Source organism: Pseudophryne corroboree, chromosome 10 (genome assembly GCF_028390025.1).
Source record: "Pseudophryne corroboree isolate aPseCor3 chromosome 10, aPseCor3.hap2, whole genome shotgun sequence".
NCBI lineage: Eukaryota > Metazoa > Chordata > Amphibia > Anura > Myobatrachidae > Pseudophryne > Pseudophryne corroboree.
The window spans coordinates 107,243,321-107,264,439 of record NC_086453.1 but is presented as its reverse complement, the minus strand read 5'-3'; the positions used below and the strand labels follow the sequence as shown (position 1 = coordinate 107,264,439).

General features: G+C 47.3%; 1 protein-coding gene across 2 annotated transcripts in view; it reads right to left on the bottom strand.

Moving 5' to 3' along the window:
* Positions 1–19,739, bottom strand: part of U2AF2 (U2 small nuclear RNA auxiliary factor 2) — a 32,765-nt gene extending 13,026 nt beyond the window's left edge. The window contains exons 1-2 of one of the 2 annotated variants that reach the window (XM_063942720.1): positions 19,457–19,739; positions 471–606 (exon numbers count right to left, since the gene is read on the bottom strand). In XM_063942720.1, the coding sequence (XP_063798790.1) occupies positions 471–606; positions 19,457–19,505 (185 nt within the window). In that variant the 5' untranslated portion in view covers positions 19,506–19,739. The remainder of the gene's footprint in view (positions 1–470; positions 607–19,456) is intronic. The other variant, XM_063942719.1, reaches the window with a different exon arrangement.
* Positions 19,740–21,119: the final 1,380 nt, after the last annotated feature.

Genomic DNA, 21,119 nt, shown 5'->3' with positions numbered 1-21,119 from the left:
GGGTGCGGCATAATAATTAAACCCAAGACTCTTAATGCACAATGACAATAAAATAAACCATATAAAACACAAAATAGCTACACAACTTAAAAAAAACATTACTAAATAGCACCAATAAAAAAAAAAAAAAAAACCTAAAAAATTAAAAAGAGGTGCCAACATACTTCCACAACAGCAAGTTTGTGACATTATAGGAAAAAAAACAAATAAAAAAACCTGCTAGCCATGCAATTAAACTTTTTAAATAAAATTGCCATGCTATTTCGGGGCTTAGCAATATCCAGCTGTAAGACACTTGCTGCTAGAAACAACCTACTAAAGCAGCAGAGACCACACGCATTTGTGCTGTAATGTAGTATGGGTGAAAGTCATCCATTAGGAAGAGATATGCATGGTTTTCCAAATTTGTCCCATATTTGCAAATCCTGGGATCATTATATTGGGAAGCTTTGTTTCCCCCATTAACCCACCTGCGTCTCCGCCGATCCCTGGATCCACTACGCTGTTCTCTAGCTCGTCTGTCTCTACTGCGACTCCGCCGTTTTCGGTCACGGCTTCTAGAGCGACTATGACTGCGTTTTCGATGGCGGTTCTCCTTATCTCGCTCTTGGATGGGTGAAAGAAAAAAAAGTTGTTACAAATTAATGCAATGCAAGAATTAAACTTAGCATTTTTATAGGTTTTAGTTAAGATGGCTCTCAAAAATGTTAAGTACATTATCCCAAGCTGTTTTGACAACCACAGAATCTTATCCTAAAATGTTACCATCAATCCCTGATGTGGATGAAGGAAACGGTCATATTTGTAAGGGACTATTTCAAAACTAATGTGGGTCTATACATTCGAGAGGCAATTGCCTTGATGCCAATCCACTGATCAGATTTAGCAGACTGCCCAACATATTGGATTTTGCCGATCACCCAGGTATCGACAGAAACGAGAATTACCCAGATGGTGATTCACGTATTGGCCACGTAAGGTGTTGATCGAATAAAACCCGTCCCACAAGTGCGTGCAAGTGTGGCTGTATGCAGCACTCACAGCCGTTCTGGACTTTTTACACACCACTGCAACTCTTTGCCTTTTAGCTTAAATTAAATGGACCCTGCTATATGGCAAATTTAGAATAAAGTGGTGCCCTCCATAGGTGTTTTTGGAAGACCACTGGCTGGCTGTACAGGGGGTGAAAGCACAACATGCTCTCTGCTTTCTAAAAAAACTCATCGCATAAGCTACTTTAGTATGGAGCAAAGATGCTTTATAGTGTTGCTCTGATAATGGGAAAAGCAGAGCCAATAGTGTGAATACATATACCTATTTATCTGAGCGGCATGATAAGGCCTTAGCACAATGCAAAACCAGCAATCAGGTAAAAGCAGTATCCACTTTACAAGGTGTTGGGGGGGGGGGAGGGGGGTTTAGGGTTGCCACATATGGCAACAAAAGAAACCCATCTAAAGTCCTCGTTAGGGTGCACATTTTTCACTACTTCAAACTGAATCGCTATGTGGCAAACACAGGGGAAAACAATTGAACCGCCCCCTAAGTGGCAGACCGATACTGAACAGTGGGTTTTGGGGGTGTATTCAATTGTATTATGAGTGCCCAGAGCAGTTCAATTGTTACCCCTCATTGGGAACATGTGCGTGCCCAGAAGTACAGAGTCTAGCAGAACAAAGTTGCTAAAGCGGTCTGCTTTGGGCGCAAAATATTCTTGTTTGGGCACCTAAAGTGCCAACTTATGGTGTATGTCAGATCACCACCTCAGGAGGCTGCAAGTAGAAGTGTAGCCTCCCACAGCTTTCACTCCCAGATGGAGCAACAATTGAATTGTGCTGTTGGGCACAATCCGAGGGGGAAAAAAAAAAAAAATAAGATTTTAAACCTACCGGTAAATCTTTCTCGTAGCCCATAGAGGATGCTGGGACGCCGTAAGGACCATGGGGATAGACAGGCTCCGTAGGAGACATGGGCACTTTAAGAAAGACTTTAGGTCTGGGTGTGCACTGGCTCCTCCCTCTATGCCCCTCCTCCAGACCTCAGTTAGAGAAACTGTGCCCAGAGGAGACGGACAGTACGAGGAAAGGATTTTTGTTAATCTAAGGGCAAGATTCATACTAGCCCACACCAATCACCTAGCCCACACCAATCACACCGTATAACCTGTGATATACTATCTAGTTAACAGTATGAAACATATCATCGGTCCAAAACAGACGAAACTATAACATAACCCTTATGAAAGCAATAACTATATACAAGTCTTGCAGAAGTAGTCCGCACTTGGGACGGGCGCCCAGCATCCTTTACGAGAAAAAGATTTACCGGAAGGTTTAAAATCTTATTTTCTCTAACGTACTAGAGGATGCTGGGACTCCGTAAGGACCATGGGGATTATACCATAGCTCCCAAACGGGCGGGAAAGTGCGGATGACTCTGCAGCACCGATTGAGCAAACAGGAGGTCCTCCTCAGCCAGGGTATCAAACTTATAGAACTTTGCAAAGGTGTTTGACCCCGACCAAGTAGCAGCTCGGCACAGCTGTAGTGCAGAGACCCCTCGGGCAGCCGCCCAAGACGAGCCCACCTTCCTAGTGGAATGGGCCTTAACCGATTTTGGCAACGGCTATCCTGCTGTAGAATGCGCCTGCTGAATCGTGTTACAGATCCAGCGAGCAATAGTCTGCTTTGAAGCAGGGCCGCCAACCTTGTTGGCTGCATACAGGACAAACAGTACTTCTGTTTTTCTGATCCTAGCCGTTCTGGCCACGTATATCTTCAAAGCCCTGACCACATCAAGGGACTCAGAATCCTCCAAGTCAATTGTAGCCACAGGGACGACAATAGGTTGGTTCATATGAAAGGATGAGACCACCTTAGGTAGGAATTGAGGACGGGTCCACAATTACGCTCTATCCATATGGAAAACCAGATAGGGGCTTTTATGTGATAAAGCCGCTAATTCCGAAACTCGCCTAGCCGAAGCCAAGGCTAACATGACCACCTTCCAAGTGAGATATTTCAACTCCACTGTTTTAAGTGGTTCAAACCAATGTGACTTAAGGAAACTTACCACGTTAAGGTCCCAAGGCGCCACCGGAGGTACAAAAGGAGGCTGAATATGCAGTACTCCCTTCACAAAAGTCTGTACTTCAGGCAGAGAGGCCAATTCCTTTTGAAAGAAAATGGATAAGGCCGAAATCTGAACCTTAATGGAGCCTAATTTTAGGCCCAAATTCACTCCAGTTTGTAGGAAGTAAAAAAAAACGGCCTAGATGGAATTCTTCCGTAGGAGCATTCCTGGCCTCACACCAAGAAACATATTTTCTCCATATTCTGTGATAATGTTTAGATGTCACGTCCTTCCTAGCCTTCATCAGCGTAGGAATAACCTCATCCGGAATACCTTTTTCCGCTAGGATCCGGCGTTCAACCGCCATGCCGTAAAACGCAGCCGCGGTAAGTCTTGGAACAGACAGGGACCCTGTTGCAACAGGTCCTGTCTTAGAGGAAGAGGCCACGGATCTTCTGTGAGCATTTCCTGCAGATCCGGATACCAGGTCCTTCGTGGCCAATCTGGAACAATGAGTATTGATCTCACTCCTCTTTTTCTTATTATTCTCAACACCTTGGGCATGAGAGGAAGAGGAGGAAACGCATATACCGACTGGAACGCATATACCGACGGTGTCACAAGGGCGTCCACAGCTACCGCCTGAGGGTCTCTTGACCTGGCGCAACACCTTTGTAGCTTTTTGTTGAGATGGGATGCCATCATGTCTATTTGGGGCAGTCCCCACCTACTTGCAATCTGTGCGAAGACTTCCTGATGAAGTCCCCACCCTCCCGGATGCAGGTCGTGTCTACCGAGGTAGTCTGCTTCCCAGTTGTCCACTCCTGGAATGAACACTGCTGACAGTGCGCTTACATGATTCTCCGCCCAGCGAAGAATTCTGGTGGCTTCTGCCATCGCCACTCTGCTCCTTGTGCCGCCTTGGTGGTTTACATGAGCTACTGCGGTGACGTTGTCTGACTGGATCAGAACTGGTCGGTCGCGAAGTAAGGTCTCCGCTTGACGTAGGGCGTTGTATATGGCCCTTAGTTCCAGGATGTTGATGTGAAGACAAGTCTCTTGACTTGACCAAAGGCCTTGGAAATTTCTTCCCTGTGTGACTGCTCCCCAACCTCGGAAGCTCGCTTCCGTGTTCACCAGGATCCAATCCTGAATGCCGAACCTGCGGCCCTCTAGAAGGTGAGCACTCTGCAGCCACCACAGGAGAGATACCCTGGCCCTGGGGGACAGGGTGATCCACTGATGCATGTGCAGATGTGACCCGGACCATTTGTCCAATAGGTCCCATTGGAAAGTCCTTGCATGGAACCTGCTGAAGATTCCCTTCGTATGTCGCCACCATTTTTCCCAGGACTTGAGTGCAATGATGTACTGACACTTGTTTCGGCTTCAACAGGTTCTTGACTAGAGTCATGAGTTCCTGCGCTTTTTCTATCTGAAGAAAAACCCTTTTCTGGTCTGTGTCCAGAACCATGCCCAAGAAGGTCAGACGAGTCGTAGGATTCAGCTGCGACTTTGGAATATTGAGAATCCAGCCGTGTCGCTGTAACACCTTCAGTGAAAGGAATACGCTGTTCAGTAACTTCCCCCGTGATCTCGCTTTTATGAGGAGATCGTCCAAGTACGGGATAATTGTGACACCCTGCTTGCGCAGGAGCACCATCAATTCCGCCATTACCTTGGTGAAAATTCTCGGGGCCGTGGAAAGCCCAAACAGCAACGTCTGAAATTGGTAATGACAATCCTATACCGCAAATCTCAGGTACGCCTGATGAGGATATATGGGAACATGCAGGTATGCATCCTTTATGTCCAGAGATACCATAAAAAAAAAACCTTCCAGGTTGGCGTTGACCGCTCTGAGCGATTCCATCTTGAACTTGAACCGTTTTAAGTAAAGGTTCAGGGATTTTAAATTCAAAATGGGTCTGACCGAACCGTCCAGTTTCGGGACCACAAACAGGGTTGAGTAGTACCCCTTCCTTCTCTGAAGTAGGGGAACCTCGGCCACCACTTGTTTAAGACAATTTGTGAATCGCATGTAACACTATCTCCCTTTCCAGGGGAGAAGTTGGTAGCGCAGATTTGAAAAACCGGTGAGGATGCACCTCTTCGAATTCCAGCTTGTATCCCTGGGAAACAATTTCTATTGCCCAGGGATCCACCTGTGAGTGAACCCAGATGTGGCTGAAAAGTCGAAGACGTGCCCCCACTGGAGCGGACTCCCTCAGGGGAGCCCCAGCATCATGCGGTGGATTTTGCAGAGGCCGGGGAGGACTTCTGTTCCTGGGAACTATCTGTGTTGTGCAGTTTTTTTCCTCTGCCCTTACCCCTGGCAAGAAAGGACGATCCACGTACTCTTTTGCTTTTATTTGAACGAAAGGACTGCATTTGATAATGAGGCGCTTTCCTAGATTGTGAGGGAATATAAGGCAAAAAATCGATTAACCTGCCGTAGCTGTTGAGACGAGGTCCGAGAGGCCCTCTCCAAACAATTCCTCACCCTTGTAAGGCAAAAACTCCATATGCCTCTTTGAGTCGGCATCACCCGTCCACTGTCGGGTCCATAAGACTCGCCTAGCAGAAATAGACATAGCGTTTATTCTGGAACCCAGTAAACTAATGTCTCTTTGAGCATCCCTCATATATAAGACAGCATCTTTTATATGCCCTAGGGTCATTAAAATGGTATCCTTATCAAGGGTATCAATATCCGCTGATAAGGAATCTGTCCATGCTGCTACAGCACTACAAACCCAGGCCGACGCAATTGCCGGTCTGAGTAACGTACCAGAATGTGTGTAAATGGACTTCAAGGTAAACCTCCTGCTTGCGGTCATCAGGATCCTTGAGGGTAGCCGCATCTTGGGATGGGAGCGCTATCTTTTTTGATAAGCGTGTCAAAGCTTCGTCTATCCTAAGGAAGGATTCCCACCGTATTCTGTCCTGTGACGGGAAAGGATATGCTATTAGAATCCTTTTGGGAATCTGCAGTTTTGTCTGGAGTTTCCCACGCTTTTTCGCATAATTCGTTCAGCTCATGTGAAGAGGGAAGGGTGACCTCCGGTTTCTTTCCCTTATACATGTGCACCCTCGTGTCAGGGACAGGGGGATCCTCAGTTAGTGTTCACTCTAGGCTGTTTTAGCAGGGCGCCGCGCCCTGCCCGTTTTTTAACAGGCAAAACCCGCCCTGCCCCTTTTGCGGCGCCCAGCTAGAACAGCCGCCCGCTCCTTGCCCTCCCGGCGTGTATAGATGTCGTGCGCATGCGCGCGGCATCCATTCACGCATTGGGAGAGGGCTGGGGGAAGCCCATCACCGACGGAGTTGCTGGGCACGCCCCCAACAGTGACGTCGCCGGCCACAGACGCTCTCTATAGTAGCGTCTGTGGGCCGCACCGCCCCCTAAAATGACAAAGGCGTGGCCACGCCCCCTAATTTGCGTGGCAGCGCCCCCATTTCGGACGTGCCCCCGGAGTCAGGTGCCCTGCCCCTTTTCACTCCTAGAGTGAACACTATCAGTGATATGCAAAACATCTTTAATTGCGATAATCATATATCGAATACATTTAGCCACCCTTGGCTGCAATCTTGCATCATCGTAGTCGACACTGGAGTCTGAATCCGTGTCGGTATCTGTGTCTACTATTTGGGATAGTGGGCGCTTCTGAGATCAAGAAGGTCCCGGTGACATTGGGACAGACATGGGTTGACTCCCTGACTGTACCCTAGCTCTAGCTTTGTCTAATCTTGTGCAATAAATTAACATTAGCAATTAAAACATTCCACATATCCATCCAGTCAGGTGTCGGCGCTGCCGACGGAGACCTAATATTCATACACTCCCCCTCCTCCTCAGGTGAGCCTTCAACCTCAGACATGTCGACACACGCGTACCGACACCACACACAGGGAAGCTCTTTTCTGAAGACAGGTTCCCCACCAGGCCCTTTGGAGAGACAGTGTATGCCAGCACACACCCCAGCGCTATATGACCCAGGAAAAAAAAAAAATCACAGAATGTTTACCCAGTAGAGCTTTTGTATCATGTATATGCGCCAATTATTCCCCCCTCTACTTTAAAACCCTTTTTCACCGTGTGTCAAGCAGGGGAGAGTCCGGGGAGCTTCCTCTCAGCGGTGCTGTGGAGAAAAATGGCACTGGTGAGTGCTGAGGGAGAAGCCGCGAGGTTCTGTCCCGCTCAAATTTCTTAACATGGCGGGGGCTCTTTTTATACATGTACAGTGCCCAGCTGTACATGTATATATGTGTATTTGCCACAGGTTTTTATTGCTGCCCAGGGCGCCCCCTGCGCCCTTACAGTGACCGATGTGTGTGAGGTGAATGGGAGCAATGGCGCACAGCTTCACTGCTGTGCGTTACCTCTATGAAGATCAAGGTGTCTTCTGCCGCCTCTGAAGTCTTTTCCTCACATACTCACCCGGCTTCTCTCTTCCGGCTCTGCAAGGAGGACGGCGGCGCGGCTCTGGGACAGACAGCGAGGGTGAGACCTGCGTACCGATCCCTCTGGAGCTAATGGTGTCCAGAAGCCTAAGAAACAGAGCCCTGAAACTCAGAGAAGTGGGTCTGTTTCTCTCTACTCAGTCCCTCGATGCAGGGAGCCTGTTGCCAGCATGCTCCCTGAAAATAAAAAACCTAACTAAAATACTTTCTTTTACAAGAAACTCAGGAGAGCTCCCTAAAGCACCCAGTCTCCACTGGGCACAGTATCAAACTGAGGTCTGGAGGAGGGGCATAGAGGGAGGAGCCAGTACACACCCAGAGTCAAAGTCTTTCTTAAAAGTGCCCATGTCTCCTGCGGCGCACGTCTATCCCCATGGTCCTTACGGAGTCCCAGCATCCTTTACGACGTAGTGTACTACACGTACAATGGCAGTGATTTCATTGCCAATATTTTGAGATCAACCAACACTTCTATGTTTATTTAGACATCAGCTTGTACAGGTTGAGTCTTCCATATCCAAATGCTTAGGACAAGAGTTATTTCTGATCTGTTTTACCATAATCAGATATTTTGGGGATAGGTCCAAATCTAAACACACAAAGCATTTAGGTTTCATATACACACAGCCCGAATGTAATTTCTACAATATTTTTAATAACTTTGTGCATGAAACAATGTTAGTGACCAGCACAGACCGTGTAATCGGTATTACTGCCTCACAGCACTTCCATTCCCACCGTGGCCCTAACTCTGGAGTTATTCTCCTGGTGCTTGTGCGGGTTTCTTCTGGGTACTCTGGTTTACCTCCCGAAATCCAAAAATATACAGATAGGATAATTGGCTCCCAACAAAAAAAAAAAAAAAATTAACCATAGAGTGAGTGTATACATGGTAGGGAATATAGGGGCAGATGTATTAACCTGGAGAAGGCATAAGGAAGTGATAAACCAGTGATATGTGCAATGTGATAAAGGCATCAGCCAATCAGATCCTAACTGTTAATTACATATTGGAGCCGATTGGCTGGTGCCTTTATCACCTTCCACATATCACTGGTTTATCACTTCCTTATGCCTTCTCCAGGTTAATACATCTGCCCCATAGATTGTACGCTCCACTGGGGCAGGGACTGTTGTGAATGGCCAAACATTCTCTGTAATGCGCTGCGGAATATGTGTGTGCTATAAAAATAACTGGTAATACATATTCAAAATTCATTAGTTTCATATACACACATCCTGAAGATAATTGTATACAATATTTTCATTTTGTGCAATAAACAGTGTACACATTGTACCATCGGAACACAATCTGGTCACTATTTAAATTGTTTAAAAAAAAAATTCTGGAGATCAAAGTTAATTTAACAAACATTTGGCAATCGACAGTGACAGTCTTGTTTCAAGAATTCAATATATATCATATGGTTTTACCATGGATGTAAAATTAGTTTGTTTTTTTACCAAACTTTTACTGGTGATTGGCATACTGAGCAATATGTACCATAGTCCTTTCACCTTTCATTCGCTGCACGACAAATAAAAGGTCTGTATCTATGGCTATTGCTTGCTGACCTAATTTAATCATGACTCATGTACCCTTCTACCAAAGTTCCAAGCAAAACCAACCCCGTTTATACACAGAACGTCAAATCACCAGTTTAAGACGTTTTACCCGATAATTTGCCGATAAACACTGGTCCTTTTTCTGTGTGAAGGTGTCAAACCAGGTTAAGATTCCTGGGACTTCGACCAAGGAATTTCAGGGTTGGAGACACAGGAATTTCAACCCAGGTTAACACCTTCACACAGAAAGAGGACCAGTGTTAATCTGCAAATTACCAGGTAGAACTGCTTCACCCAGTAGTTTACTTCCCTGTGTGAAAGGGAAGTCAGGCAGGGACCTGCAAAAACTACCCTGAACTCAAATGCTGTGTAAAAGCTGAGATTTTCAGACATTTCTGTCTGAAAAGGGTATTAATGATCTCGTTTACCATGATGTATCAACAGTAGCACAAATAGATTGGTGCATATACTGTAGCTGGTAATGAAAATATCACGGTCGCAGTACAGTAATCGCTAACAGATGCAGCATCATTGCCTTCAGTACAAATAACATTTGGTTTGGTGCAGTCAGAAAAGCGATTGGGTACCGACAAAGCTGCAAAACTTGTGTTTCTTTTTAAGGAGTTCAATAAACCCAATGTGTAGGCTTATTCAGATTTACAAATCAGGCAATTGCCAAATATTGTAACTTCTCATTGCTGTTTCTTTCCTTTTGCAGTTTGTGAGGTGTGTAGTTTACTATGCCATGCTATGATTCATGAGGACACTCAAATCATTTTAAATGAAATATACTAAAGTTACATTATTTTAAGAGAACTACATATTGTTTTTACTTGGTTAGTTTACTTGATCATTTTATAAAAACCCAACTTAAATTAAAAAAAAAAAAAAATTAAAAATCTCAATAAAAATAATAAGATTTTACTTTCCAGTAAATCTATTTCTCGTAGTCCGTAGTGGATGCTGGGGACTCCGTAAGGACCATGGGGAAAAGACGGGCTCCGCAGGAGACATGGGCACTTTAAGAAAGAATTTAGATTCTGGTGTGCTCTGGCTCCTCCCTCTATGTCCCTCCTCCAGACCTCAGTTAGAGAAACTGTGCCCGGAAGAGCTGACAGTACAAGGAAAGGATTTTGGAAATCCAGGGCAAGACTCATACCAGCCACACCAATCACACCGTATAACTTGTGATAAACTTACCCAGTCAACAGTATGAACAACAACAGAGCATCAGTTCAACCCTGATGCAACAATAACATAGCCCTTATTTCAGCAATAACTATATACAAGTATTGCAGAAGAAGTCCGCACTTGGGACAGGCGCCCAGCATCCACTACGGACTACGAGAAATAGATTTACCGGTAAGTAAAATCTTATTTTCTCCAACGTCCTAGTGGATGCTGGGTCATCTAAGGACCATGGGGATTATACCAAAGCTCCCAAACGGGCGGGAGAGTGCGGATGACTGCAGCACCGAATGAGCAAACACAAGGCCCTCTTCAGCCAGGGTATCAAACTTGTAGGACTTTGCAAGTGTTTGAACCTGACCAAGTAGCCGCTCGGCACAGCTGTAATGCCGAGACACCTCGGGCAGCCGCCCAAGAAGAGCCCACCTTCCTAGTGGAATGGGCCTTAACTGATTTTGGCAGCGGCAATCCAGCCGCAGAATGAGCCTGCTGAATCGTGTTACAGATCCAGCGAGCAATAGTTTGCTTTGAAGCAGGAGCACCAAGCTTGTTGGAAGCATACAGGATAAACAAAGATTCTGTTTGCCTGACCCTAGCCGTTCTGGCTACATAAACCTTCAAAGCCCTGACCACATCAAGTAACTCAGAGTCCTCCAAGTCAGTGGTAGCCATAGGCACCACAATAGGTTGGTTTATATTAAAGGATGAAACCACTTTTGGCAGAAATTGTGGACGGGTCCGCAATTCTGCTCTATCCGCATGGAAAATCAGATAGGGGCTTTTATGTGACAAAGCCGCTAATTCTGACACACACCTAGCCGAAGCCAATGCTAGTAGCATGACCACCTTCCACGTGAGATATTTCAATTCCACAGTTTTGAGTGGTTCAAACCAGTGGTATTTCAGGAAACTCAACACCACGTTAAGTTCCAAAGGTGCCACCGGGGGCACAAAAGGGGGCTGAATACGCAGCACTCCCTTCACAAACGTCTGAACTTCAGGTAGAGAAGCCAGCTCCTTTTGAAAGAAAATGGATAGGGCCGAAATCTGGACCTTAATGGAACCCAATTTTAGGCCCAAAGTCACTCCTGACTGTAGGAAGTGAAGGAAACGGCCCAGCTGGAATTCCTCCGTAGGGGCATTCCTGGCCTCACACCAAGCAACATATTTTCGCCATATACGGTGATAACGTTGAGCTGTCACGTCCTTCCTAGCCTTTATCAGCGTAGGAATGACCTCATCCGGAATGCCTTTTTCCGCTAGGATCCGGCGTTCAACCGCCATGCTGTCAAACGCAGCCGCGGTAAGTCTTGGAACAGACAGGGCCCTTGTTGCAACAAGTCCTGTCTTAGAGGAAGAGGCCACGGGTCCTCTGTGAGCATTTCTTAAAGATCTGGATACCAAGTCCTTCTTGGCCAATCCGGAACAATGAGTATTGTTCTCACTCCTCTTCTTCTTATGATTCTCAACACCTTGGGTATGAGAGGAAGAGGAGGAAAAACATAGACCGATTTGAACACCCACGGTGTCACCAGGGCGTCTACAGCTATCGCCTGAGGGTCTCCTGACCTGGCGCAATACCTCTGTAGTTTCCTGTTGAGGCGGGATGCCATCATGTCCACCTGTGGCAGTTCCCACCGACTTGAAACCTGTGCAAAGACTTCTTGATGAAGTCCCTACTCCCCCGGGTGGAGGTCGTGCCTGCTGAGGAAGTCTGCTTCCCAGTTGTCTACCCCCGGGATGAACACTGCTGACAGTGCACTTACATGATTCTACGCCCAGCAAAGAATTTTGGTGGCTTCCGCCATCGCCACCCTGCTCCTTGTGCCGCCTTGTCGGTTTACATGAGCCACAGCAGTTATGTTGTCTGACTGAATCAGAACTGGTTGACCGCGAAGCAGGGTCTCTGCTTGACGTAGAGCGTTGTAAATGGCCCTTAGTTCCAGGATGTTGATGTGAAGGCAAGTCTCCTGATTCGACCACAGACCTTGGAAATTTCTTCCCTGTGTGACTGCTCCCCACCCTCGGAGGCTTGCATCCGTGGTCACCAGGACCCAGTCCCGAATGCCAAATCTGCGGCCCTCGAGAAGGTGAGCACTCTGCAGCCACCACAGGAGAGACACCCTGGCCCTGGGGGATAGGGTGATTAACCGATGCATCTGAAGATGTGATCCGGACCATTTGTCCAGTAAGTCCCATTGAAAGGTCCTTGCATGGAACCTGCCGAAGGGAATTGCCTCGTATGATGCCACCATCTTTCCCAGGACTCGAGTGCAGTGATGCACTGACACCTGTTTTGGTTTTAATAGGTCCCTGACCAGTGTCATGAGTTCCTGAACCTTCTCTATCGGGAGATAAACCCTTATCTGGCCTGTGTCCAGAATCATGCCCACGAAAGGCAGACGAGTCATAGGAACCAACTGCGACTTTGGAATATTCAGAATCCAGCCATGTTGCCGTAACACTTCCAGAGAACGTGCTACGCTGATCAGCAACTGCTCTCTTGACCTCGCTTTTATGAGGAGATCGTCCAAGTATGGGATAATTGTGACCCCTTGCTTCCACAGGAGTACCATCATTTCCGCCATTACCTTGGTAAATATTCTCGGAGCCGTGGAGAGACCAAACGGCAACGTCTGAAATTGGTAATAATCCTGTACCACAAATCTGAGGTACGCCTGATGAGGTGGATAAATGGGGAGACGAAGGTATGCATCCTTTATGTCCGGAGACACCATATAATCCCCCCCTTCCAGGCTTGCAATGACCGCTCTCAGCGATTCCATCTTGAACTGGAACCTTTTTAGGTACATGTTCAGAGATTTTAAATTCAATATGGGTCTGACCGAACCGTCCGGTTTCGGTACCACAAACATGGTCGAATAATAACCCTTTCCTTGTTGAAGGAGGGGAACCTTGACCACCACCTGTTGAAGATACAATTTGTGAATTGCAGTTAACACCATTTCCCTCTCTAAGGGGAAAGCTGGCAGGGCCGACATGAGGTATCGGTGCGGGGGCATCTCTTCGAATTCCAGCTTGTATCCCTGAGACACAATATCTATTGCCCAGGGATCCAACTGTGAGTGAACCCACTTGTGGCTGAAATTTCGGAGACGCCCCCCACCGGGCCTAGCTCCGCCTGTGGAGCCCCAGCGTCATGCGGTGGATTTAGTGGAAGCCGGGGAGGACTTCTGTTCCTGGGAACTAGCTGTGTTGTGCAACTTCTTTCCTCTGCCTCTGGCAAGAAAGGACGCACCTCAGACTTTCTTGTTTTTCTGTGATCGAAAGGACTGCATTTGGTAATACAGTGCTCTCTTAGGTTGTGAGGAAACACATGGCAAAAAATTTGTCTTCCCAGCCTAGCTGTGGAGACCAGGTCCGAGAGACCCTCCCCAAACAATTCCTCAACCTTGTAAGGTAAAACATCCATGTGCCTTTTTGAGTCGGCATCACCTGTCCATTGCCGAGGCCACAGGACCCTTCTGGCAGAAATCGACATAGCATTTATTCTAGGTCCTAGCAGGCTAATGTCTCTCTGAGCATCTCTCATATAAAGGACAGTGTCTTTAATATGCCCCAAGGTCATAAATATAGTATCCTTGTCTAAGGTATCAAGTTCCTCAGATAAGGTACAGCACTACACACCCAAGCCGACGCGATTGCCGGCCTCAGTAAGGTACCTGAATGTGTATAAATGGACTTCAGGGTAACCTCCTGTTTGCGATCCGCAGCATCTTTGAGGGTAGCCGTATCCTGTGACGGCAGGGCTACCTTCTTGGATAAACGTGTCAAAGCTTTGTCCACCCTAGGGGAGGATTCCCAGCGTAACCTGTCCGTTGGCGGGAAAGGATACGCCATAAGAATCTTTTTGGAAATCTGCAGTTTTTTATCTGGAGATTCCCAAGCCTTTTCACGTAACTCATTGAGCTCGTGTGAGGGGGGAAAAGTTACCTGCGGCTTCTTTTCCCCATACATATGAACCCTCCTGTCAGGGACTGGGTTTTCCTCTGTGATGTGCAACACATCCTTAATAGCTATAATCATAACTGATGAATTTAGCCAATTTTGGCTGTAACTTTGCATCATCGTAATCGACACTGGAGTCAGAATCCATGTCGGTATCCGTGTCAATAATTTGGGATAGTGGGCGCTTCTGAGACCCTGTCGGCCTCTGCGACATAGGATCAGGCATGGGTTGGGACCCTGACTGTCCTGAGGTTTCAGCTTTGTCTAACCTTTTATGCAAGGAATTATCATCATTTAAAACCTTCCACATATCCATCCAATCAGGTGTCGGTGCCGACGGCAGAGACACCACATTCATTTGCTCCCGCTCTGCTTCCACATAGCCTTCCTCATCAGACATGTCGACACAAGCGTACCGACACCACACACACAGGGAATGCCCTTTTTGAAGACCGTTCCCCCCACAAGGCCCTTTGGTGAGACAGAGAGAGTATGCCAGCACACACCCCAGCGCTATATAACCCAGGAATAACACAGTAGCTTAATGTTAACCCAGTAGCTACTGTATATTGTGTTTTTTGCGCCTAATTATGTGCCCCCCCTCTCCTTTTACCCTTTTCTACCGTGATCTGCAGGGGAGAGCCTGGGAAGCTTCTTCTCAGCGGAGCGGTGGAGAAAAAATGGCGCTGGTGAGTGCTGAGGGAGAAGCCCCGCCCCCTCGACGGCAGGCTTCTGTCCCGCTAAAATACATATCTTTTTGGCGGGGGCTCATGCATATATACAGTGCCCAACTGTATATATATGAGTACTTTTGCCAACAGAGGTCCATATGCTGCCCAGGGCAGGGCAGGGCACCCCCCTCCCCCCCTGCACCCTTACAGTGACCGGAGTATGTGAGGTGTGTTTGGAGCAATGGCGCACAGCTGCAGTGCTGTGAGTTACCTCATGTGAAGAACGGAGTCTTCTGCCGCCGATTTCGAAGTCTTCTTGCTTCTCATACTCACCCGGCTTCTGTCTTCCGGCTCTGCGAGGGGGACGGCGGCGCGGCTCTGGGATCGGACGACGAGGGTGAGCTCCTGTGTACGATCTCTCTGGAGCTAATGGTGTCCAGTAGCCTAAGAAGCAGGACCTAGCTTCAGAGAGTAGGGGTGCTTCTCTCCCCTCTGTCCCACGATGCAGGGAGTCTGTTGCCAGCAGAGCTCCCTGAAAGTAAAAAAACCTAACAAAATACTTTCTTATAGCAAGCTCAGGAGAGCTCACTAAACAGCACCCAGCTCGTCCGGGCACAGATTCAAACTGAGGTCTGGAGGAGGGACAGAGGGAGGAGCCAGAGCACACCAGAATCCAAATTCTTTCTTAAAGTGCCCATGTCTCCAGCGGAGCCAGTCTATTCCCCATGGTCCTTACGGAGTCCCCAGCATCCACTAGGACGTTAGAGAAAAGATTTTTATTTTTACGATATTTCACACCTTGCACCACAGTACATTTATTTATTACCAGTTATATATAGCGCACACATATTCCGCAGCACTTTACAGAGAATATTTGGCCAATCACATCGGTCCCTGCCCCAGTGGAGCTTACAATCTATATTTCCTATCACATATACACAGACACATTCACTTTAGAGTTTTTTGTTTGGAGCCAATTAACCTACCAGCATATTTTAGGACTTTGTGGGAGGAGGATTTTGTGTAGGATGCTCCTGCGGACCTGTCTATACCCCATGGTACTAAATGGACCCCAGCATCCTCTAGGACGTTAGAGAAATACAAACTCCACACAGTTAGGGCCATGGTAGGACTCAAACCCATGACCTCAGTGCTGTGAGGCAGTAATGCTACCCGTTACACCATTCGTACTGCCCTACATAAGCTAAACAATACCAGCCTGACTAAACAACCATGTTCGTATTTTCCAGCATTTTGGAGCAAATTGCCAATTGATCCCATATAGCAAAAAAGTTTTCATTCCAATCTGCCAACTAGTTGGATGTAGGTTGATCTGGTGTACAGCCAGCTTTAGTGAGAACTCAATTGAGCAGGAAACAAAAAAAAAAAAAAAAAAACCTGCCCAGGGTTTTCCTTTTCAATTAGAGGCTAGAAGATGTTCATCTTTTAGCCTCTAATTGAAAATGAACACTTTATAGGAATCAGAGTGACTTAGTCAGTAATTACTTACCTTCCAAAGCAGAGTCTTCTACATCCAGCATCGGGACACGGTCTCCTGCAGCAGCATGTGTAAGTATGTGCCACTGGGAGGCAGCAGCAGCAAGTAATACATCTCAAAGCAGCCACCTCCCCTCCCAGCAGCCCCCTTCAGCAGTGGGTAGATGGAGGAGGCCACCAGGAGTTTTTACTTTTGCCTTTGGGTTTTTAGCGCCGAAAAACCTGTCTTGTTTTTTTTTTTTTTTTTTAAGTGAATACCGCGGGTATCGGAGCTTGCATACCCACAGCAATTCAAAATTGAGCACTAGGACCACAAGGTCTTTGTTGCATGCAGTGAAGAAACTTCACCCCCCCCCCTGTCGCCGGGTCGCCCGTATCCACCGTCGGGCAGCTCGGTGGCGGATCTTTATATGTGTAGGGCCCATTACACCTTCAAATGATTGTCTGTAAAGGATTCCTGCATCTTCCACGAAGGGACATTCAAATAAAAGCGATGTGCCACCAGGCATTACAGTAATGCCTGGCTGCGCACATATTACCCATTTACATAAAAGTTTCGACATCACGAGTTTCACTGTACACTTGCATGATATGTGAGGGAAAATTTGAGGTTACCAGCAGACGCAATGGGGATGGGGGGGTTGAATCAAATTGTTTATCGGCAGAGCAAATCAATTGTTGCTCTGACTGGGCACCCATAAGCAACGGTTTTAGCCACGCAGCGCGGCTAACCCCAACTAAAGACCTGCCCGCAATGTGAAAAATCCTATTTGGCCACCTACACTGATACTTTTAGCACATTCCTGCTCGCAACTCTAAAAAAGTTGGCATCAGCGGTGATTGCGCACCAAACAGCAGAACTGAATCACCCCCAATGTGCTGTGCCAAAATGGAAGTGCCCTTCGTGAGGAATTGAATTCATCTGATAATTTGTTTCCTATGCACATTTTCCAATTACACATTTGATCATTGATTAGGAGGCAGTTTATTTTGATTGCCAAATGCTACAAATTGGTGGCCAGATACATATTGTTCCTAGGGGGGCATTTCAATTGTTTTTTTGTGCCCAATCTCATGTAACGTAAAGGGAGATTGCTAGATGATTTCCCTGCACACATCGCTCCCAAATAGATTGGGTTTAGCCATGTAAAGTGGCTAATGGGCATGAAGTTAAAAATGCCCAAACAATGGACTTTCCACACACTGCAGCTCACCACCTCAGGAGGCTGCAAGCGGAAACATGTCCCCCGTGACTATTCGCACCTAGACGGAGAAACAGTTGAATTGCTCCGCTGGGCGCCATCTAGTGGCAGCCACGGGGGAAAACAATTGAATTCCCCAAACCTTATCTCCTAGTTAACTCACAGGGTCAGGGCATTACTGAATTGTGACTTAAGGGGCATACACACGAGAAGATAAAAATGGATATTATCGTGCATATCGTCAAGTGTGTATGCATGATAAAGATGCGCGCTCCCATGGGTCGTTATCGTTTATCTTTATCAGCTGAAGATAAAGTTCAATTTAGGCTATATCTTTCATGACTTCATGTTCAGGGATGGGAGGGGCGACGTCGCTGAACGATATTATTCACTATGTGGTTCAGTGTGTATACTCTTTGATTCTGCAGCTGGGGACATTGCAAGGGAAATCTTTATCGTGATTGAGGCAAAATGTTCTTGTGTGTATGCCCCTTAAATGACAGATTTTTGGTACTGCCTGAAAATATTCTTATTTAGAAAATAAATAAATTATATAGAGCCCAACATACCAAGCTATGGAGAGTGATAAAATACCAGTCAATCAGCTCCTTTCATTTTTCAAGCACGGTAGTTCGGACCAGATTGTCTGGTCCTCTCTCCAATGCTTAAAGGGGGTATACACGGAGAGATCTGCTGACTAGACTGCTTAGAAACTAAGCACAGATCTCTTGTGTGTATGACCCCCAGCGATAGCGATGCGCAGCGCTATCGCCGATGCTAGATTGAACATGCATGCAGGTTCAACCTAGCAGTTTGCGCAATTCAGCACTGTGTGAAGTGTGAGACACCCCCCCCTTCACTCAGCACACATCTCTAGGTGTGTACCCCCCTTAATATAGGTACACACGGAGAGATCTGTCCCAGAGATGTGTGCTGAGCGATCTAGCACAGATCGCACAGCGCAACGCGTGCCAAGCGAGGGAAAAATTAAACCAAAAAAAAGGGTAGGTGGGTAGTATGTTCATAAATACACACCTTACCCCCCCACCCCAGGTCCTGTGCATATCCCAACTAATCTTCCCAATGCAGCTTCTGCTGCAACACCTGTGCAAGTCAGTCTTAAAAACAGACTGCAAAACATGACCATAGGAAACGCAAGCACTAGCTGTTCCCCAGAGGCATAGTGTAGGGACACTTTCATTCATACCACATTCATCTTTCCTGTGCCTTGCAGATAGGAGGCAACGCACATCCACACTACCATAGAGAACATGGATACCGACTTGTTCATACACACTACATCATGCATGCTGCAAATGTGTGATGTCTATTTGTTTGATACCTAAAAATAATAATCACGGAAGTCCATCTAAGGAAATTACTTCACAGCAGTTATTTTGTACATAAGCTTGGGGGACGTCAAAGCTTAAAACAGGCATGTGCGTGCTAGTGAGAAAATAAATTATATATATATATATATATATATATATATATATATATATATATATATATATATATAAAATAATCTGTATCTATTTCTATATATCTCCCGGGCAAAGTTACAGACCCGTGCATGCACTGTGAGGGGAGCCGGCCTATATACGGTAGATATAGGGGAAGCCGAAACGCCAGCAGCTGCACGGGGGCCAGTACACAGATGCCTATGGCCGCCTGTAATGGAGGAGACCAGGCCCTGCTGCGAGTCCGCCATAGAGCGGCGCCTGACGCGTGGAGGAGGCCCAGGCCGCGATTAGGCCGGAGCTCCGCCCCAGCAGCAGGCCTGAGCCGCCGCGCACATTGTCTCGCCGCTAGCAGCGGGCACCACTCACCTTGCTTGTTCTCGTTCAGCTGCCGCTCGAACTCGTCGAACTCGGACATGGCGGAGAGCTGTGCGGCCGGTGTGAGAGCGCAGCGCCCTCACTGCCTCCTCTGCTGCTGGTTCTCCTGGAGAGGAAGACGAGGCAGCCGCTCCACACTTACCTAGGAGCCTCGGCAGTTTCCGGAAAAAGAGGGTAGGGCTAAGCGAGGCTTCGACTGTGTCCGGAAGAGGGAGGCGGGGCTTTCTCGTCACTTCGGTTATTTCCGGAACACAAGGGCGGAGTCGAGTCACTAGTATCTTATTGTCTCTGAAGCGGTGGGCGTGGTCTAGTGTACTGGCCGCTGTGGTTACTCCCGCCTCAGCATGTGAGTGACGTCCGTCCGTCCAATCGCCGACAGAGTACGCATATCGCGAGACTATATCTTGAACCGAGCGAGTGTCGCTATTCTGTGTGGATGGAGAGTGGGGGTGGGGGAGGGAGAACAAAGGGCGCCATAGAGCAGTCTGAGCGGACACGCACGTTGGTAACGTGACGAGTAATGTTCTAATGATAATAATGTGTCTGTATCACAGCATGCCTGCACCTGTGTTGTCACCAAAATAAAAATAATGTTATCCCATCCGCCTTTATAGTAGGAGGCGGAGACAGGGCTTCCTCTTGGCTGGTAATATACAAAATAACATGGTGCCTAGTAAGCTCTGAGGATAGTGGTGATATACAATGTCATGTGGGGGGATGCGGTCAATTTACCTACAATCAAAATCTTATATGGTGTCCATGTCAACCTATGTCGACATACTAAAAAAAAAACCTGTCGACATTAAATGTCAGTAATGAGTACACATTTGCTGATGTCACATCAGATGGGACATAGTGCAAGATCCCCCTCCCCCCCCCACCCCTGCAAATGATATCGTTCATAAACACTGAACAATATAGTTTGCTTCTCGTCAGTGACGGCATGCACCCAGGGCCGGCGCTACCATTAAACAGCTGCCTAGGAGCGCCGGCCGCTGGAGGGCGGCACTTAGTCAGCAGCGCAACATGAGCAATGAGTGGCCGCCACTGTCCCCCTTCCCCGCAACCCACAGCACCAGTTTTGTTTTCTCTAACGTCCTAGAGGATGCTGGGGCCTCCGTAAGGACCATGGGGATAGACGGGCTCCGCAGGAGACATGGGCACTTTAAGAAATAATTTAGTTCCTGGTGTGCTCTGGCTCCTCCCTCTATGCCCCTCCTTCAGACCTCAGTTTGATACTGTGCCCAGACGAGCTGGGTGCTTTTCAGTGAGCTCTCCTGAGTTTACTGATAGAAAGTATTTCTCTAACGTCCTAAGTGGATGCTGGGGACTCCGTAAGGACCATGGGGAATAGCGGCTCCGCAGGAGTCTGGGCACAAAAGTAAAGCTTTAGAACTACCTGGTGTGCACTGGCTCCTCCCCCTATGACCCTCCTCCAAGCCTCAGTTAAGATTTTGTGCCCGAACGAGAAGGGTGCACACTAGGTGGCTCTCCTGAGCTGCTTAGTGAAAAGTTTAGTTTTAGGTTTTTTATTTTCAGTGCGACCTGCTGGCAACAGGCTCACTGCATCGAGGGACTAAGGGGAGAAGAAGCGAACTCACCTGCGTGCAGAGTGGATTGGGCTTCTTAGGCTACTGGACATTAGCTCCAGAGG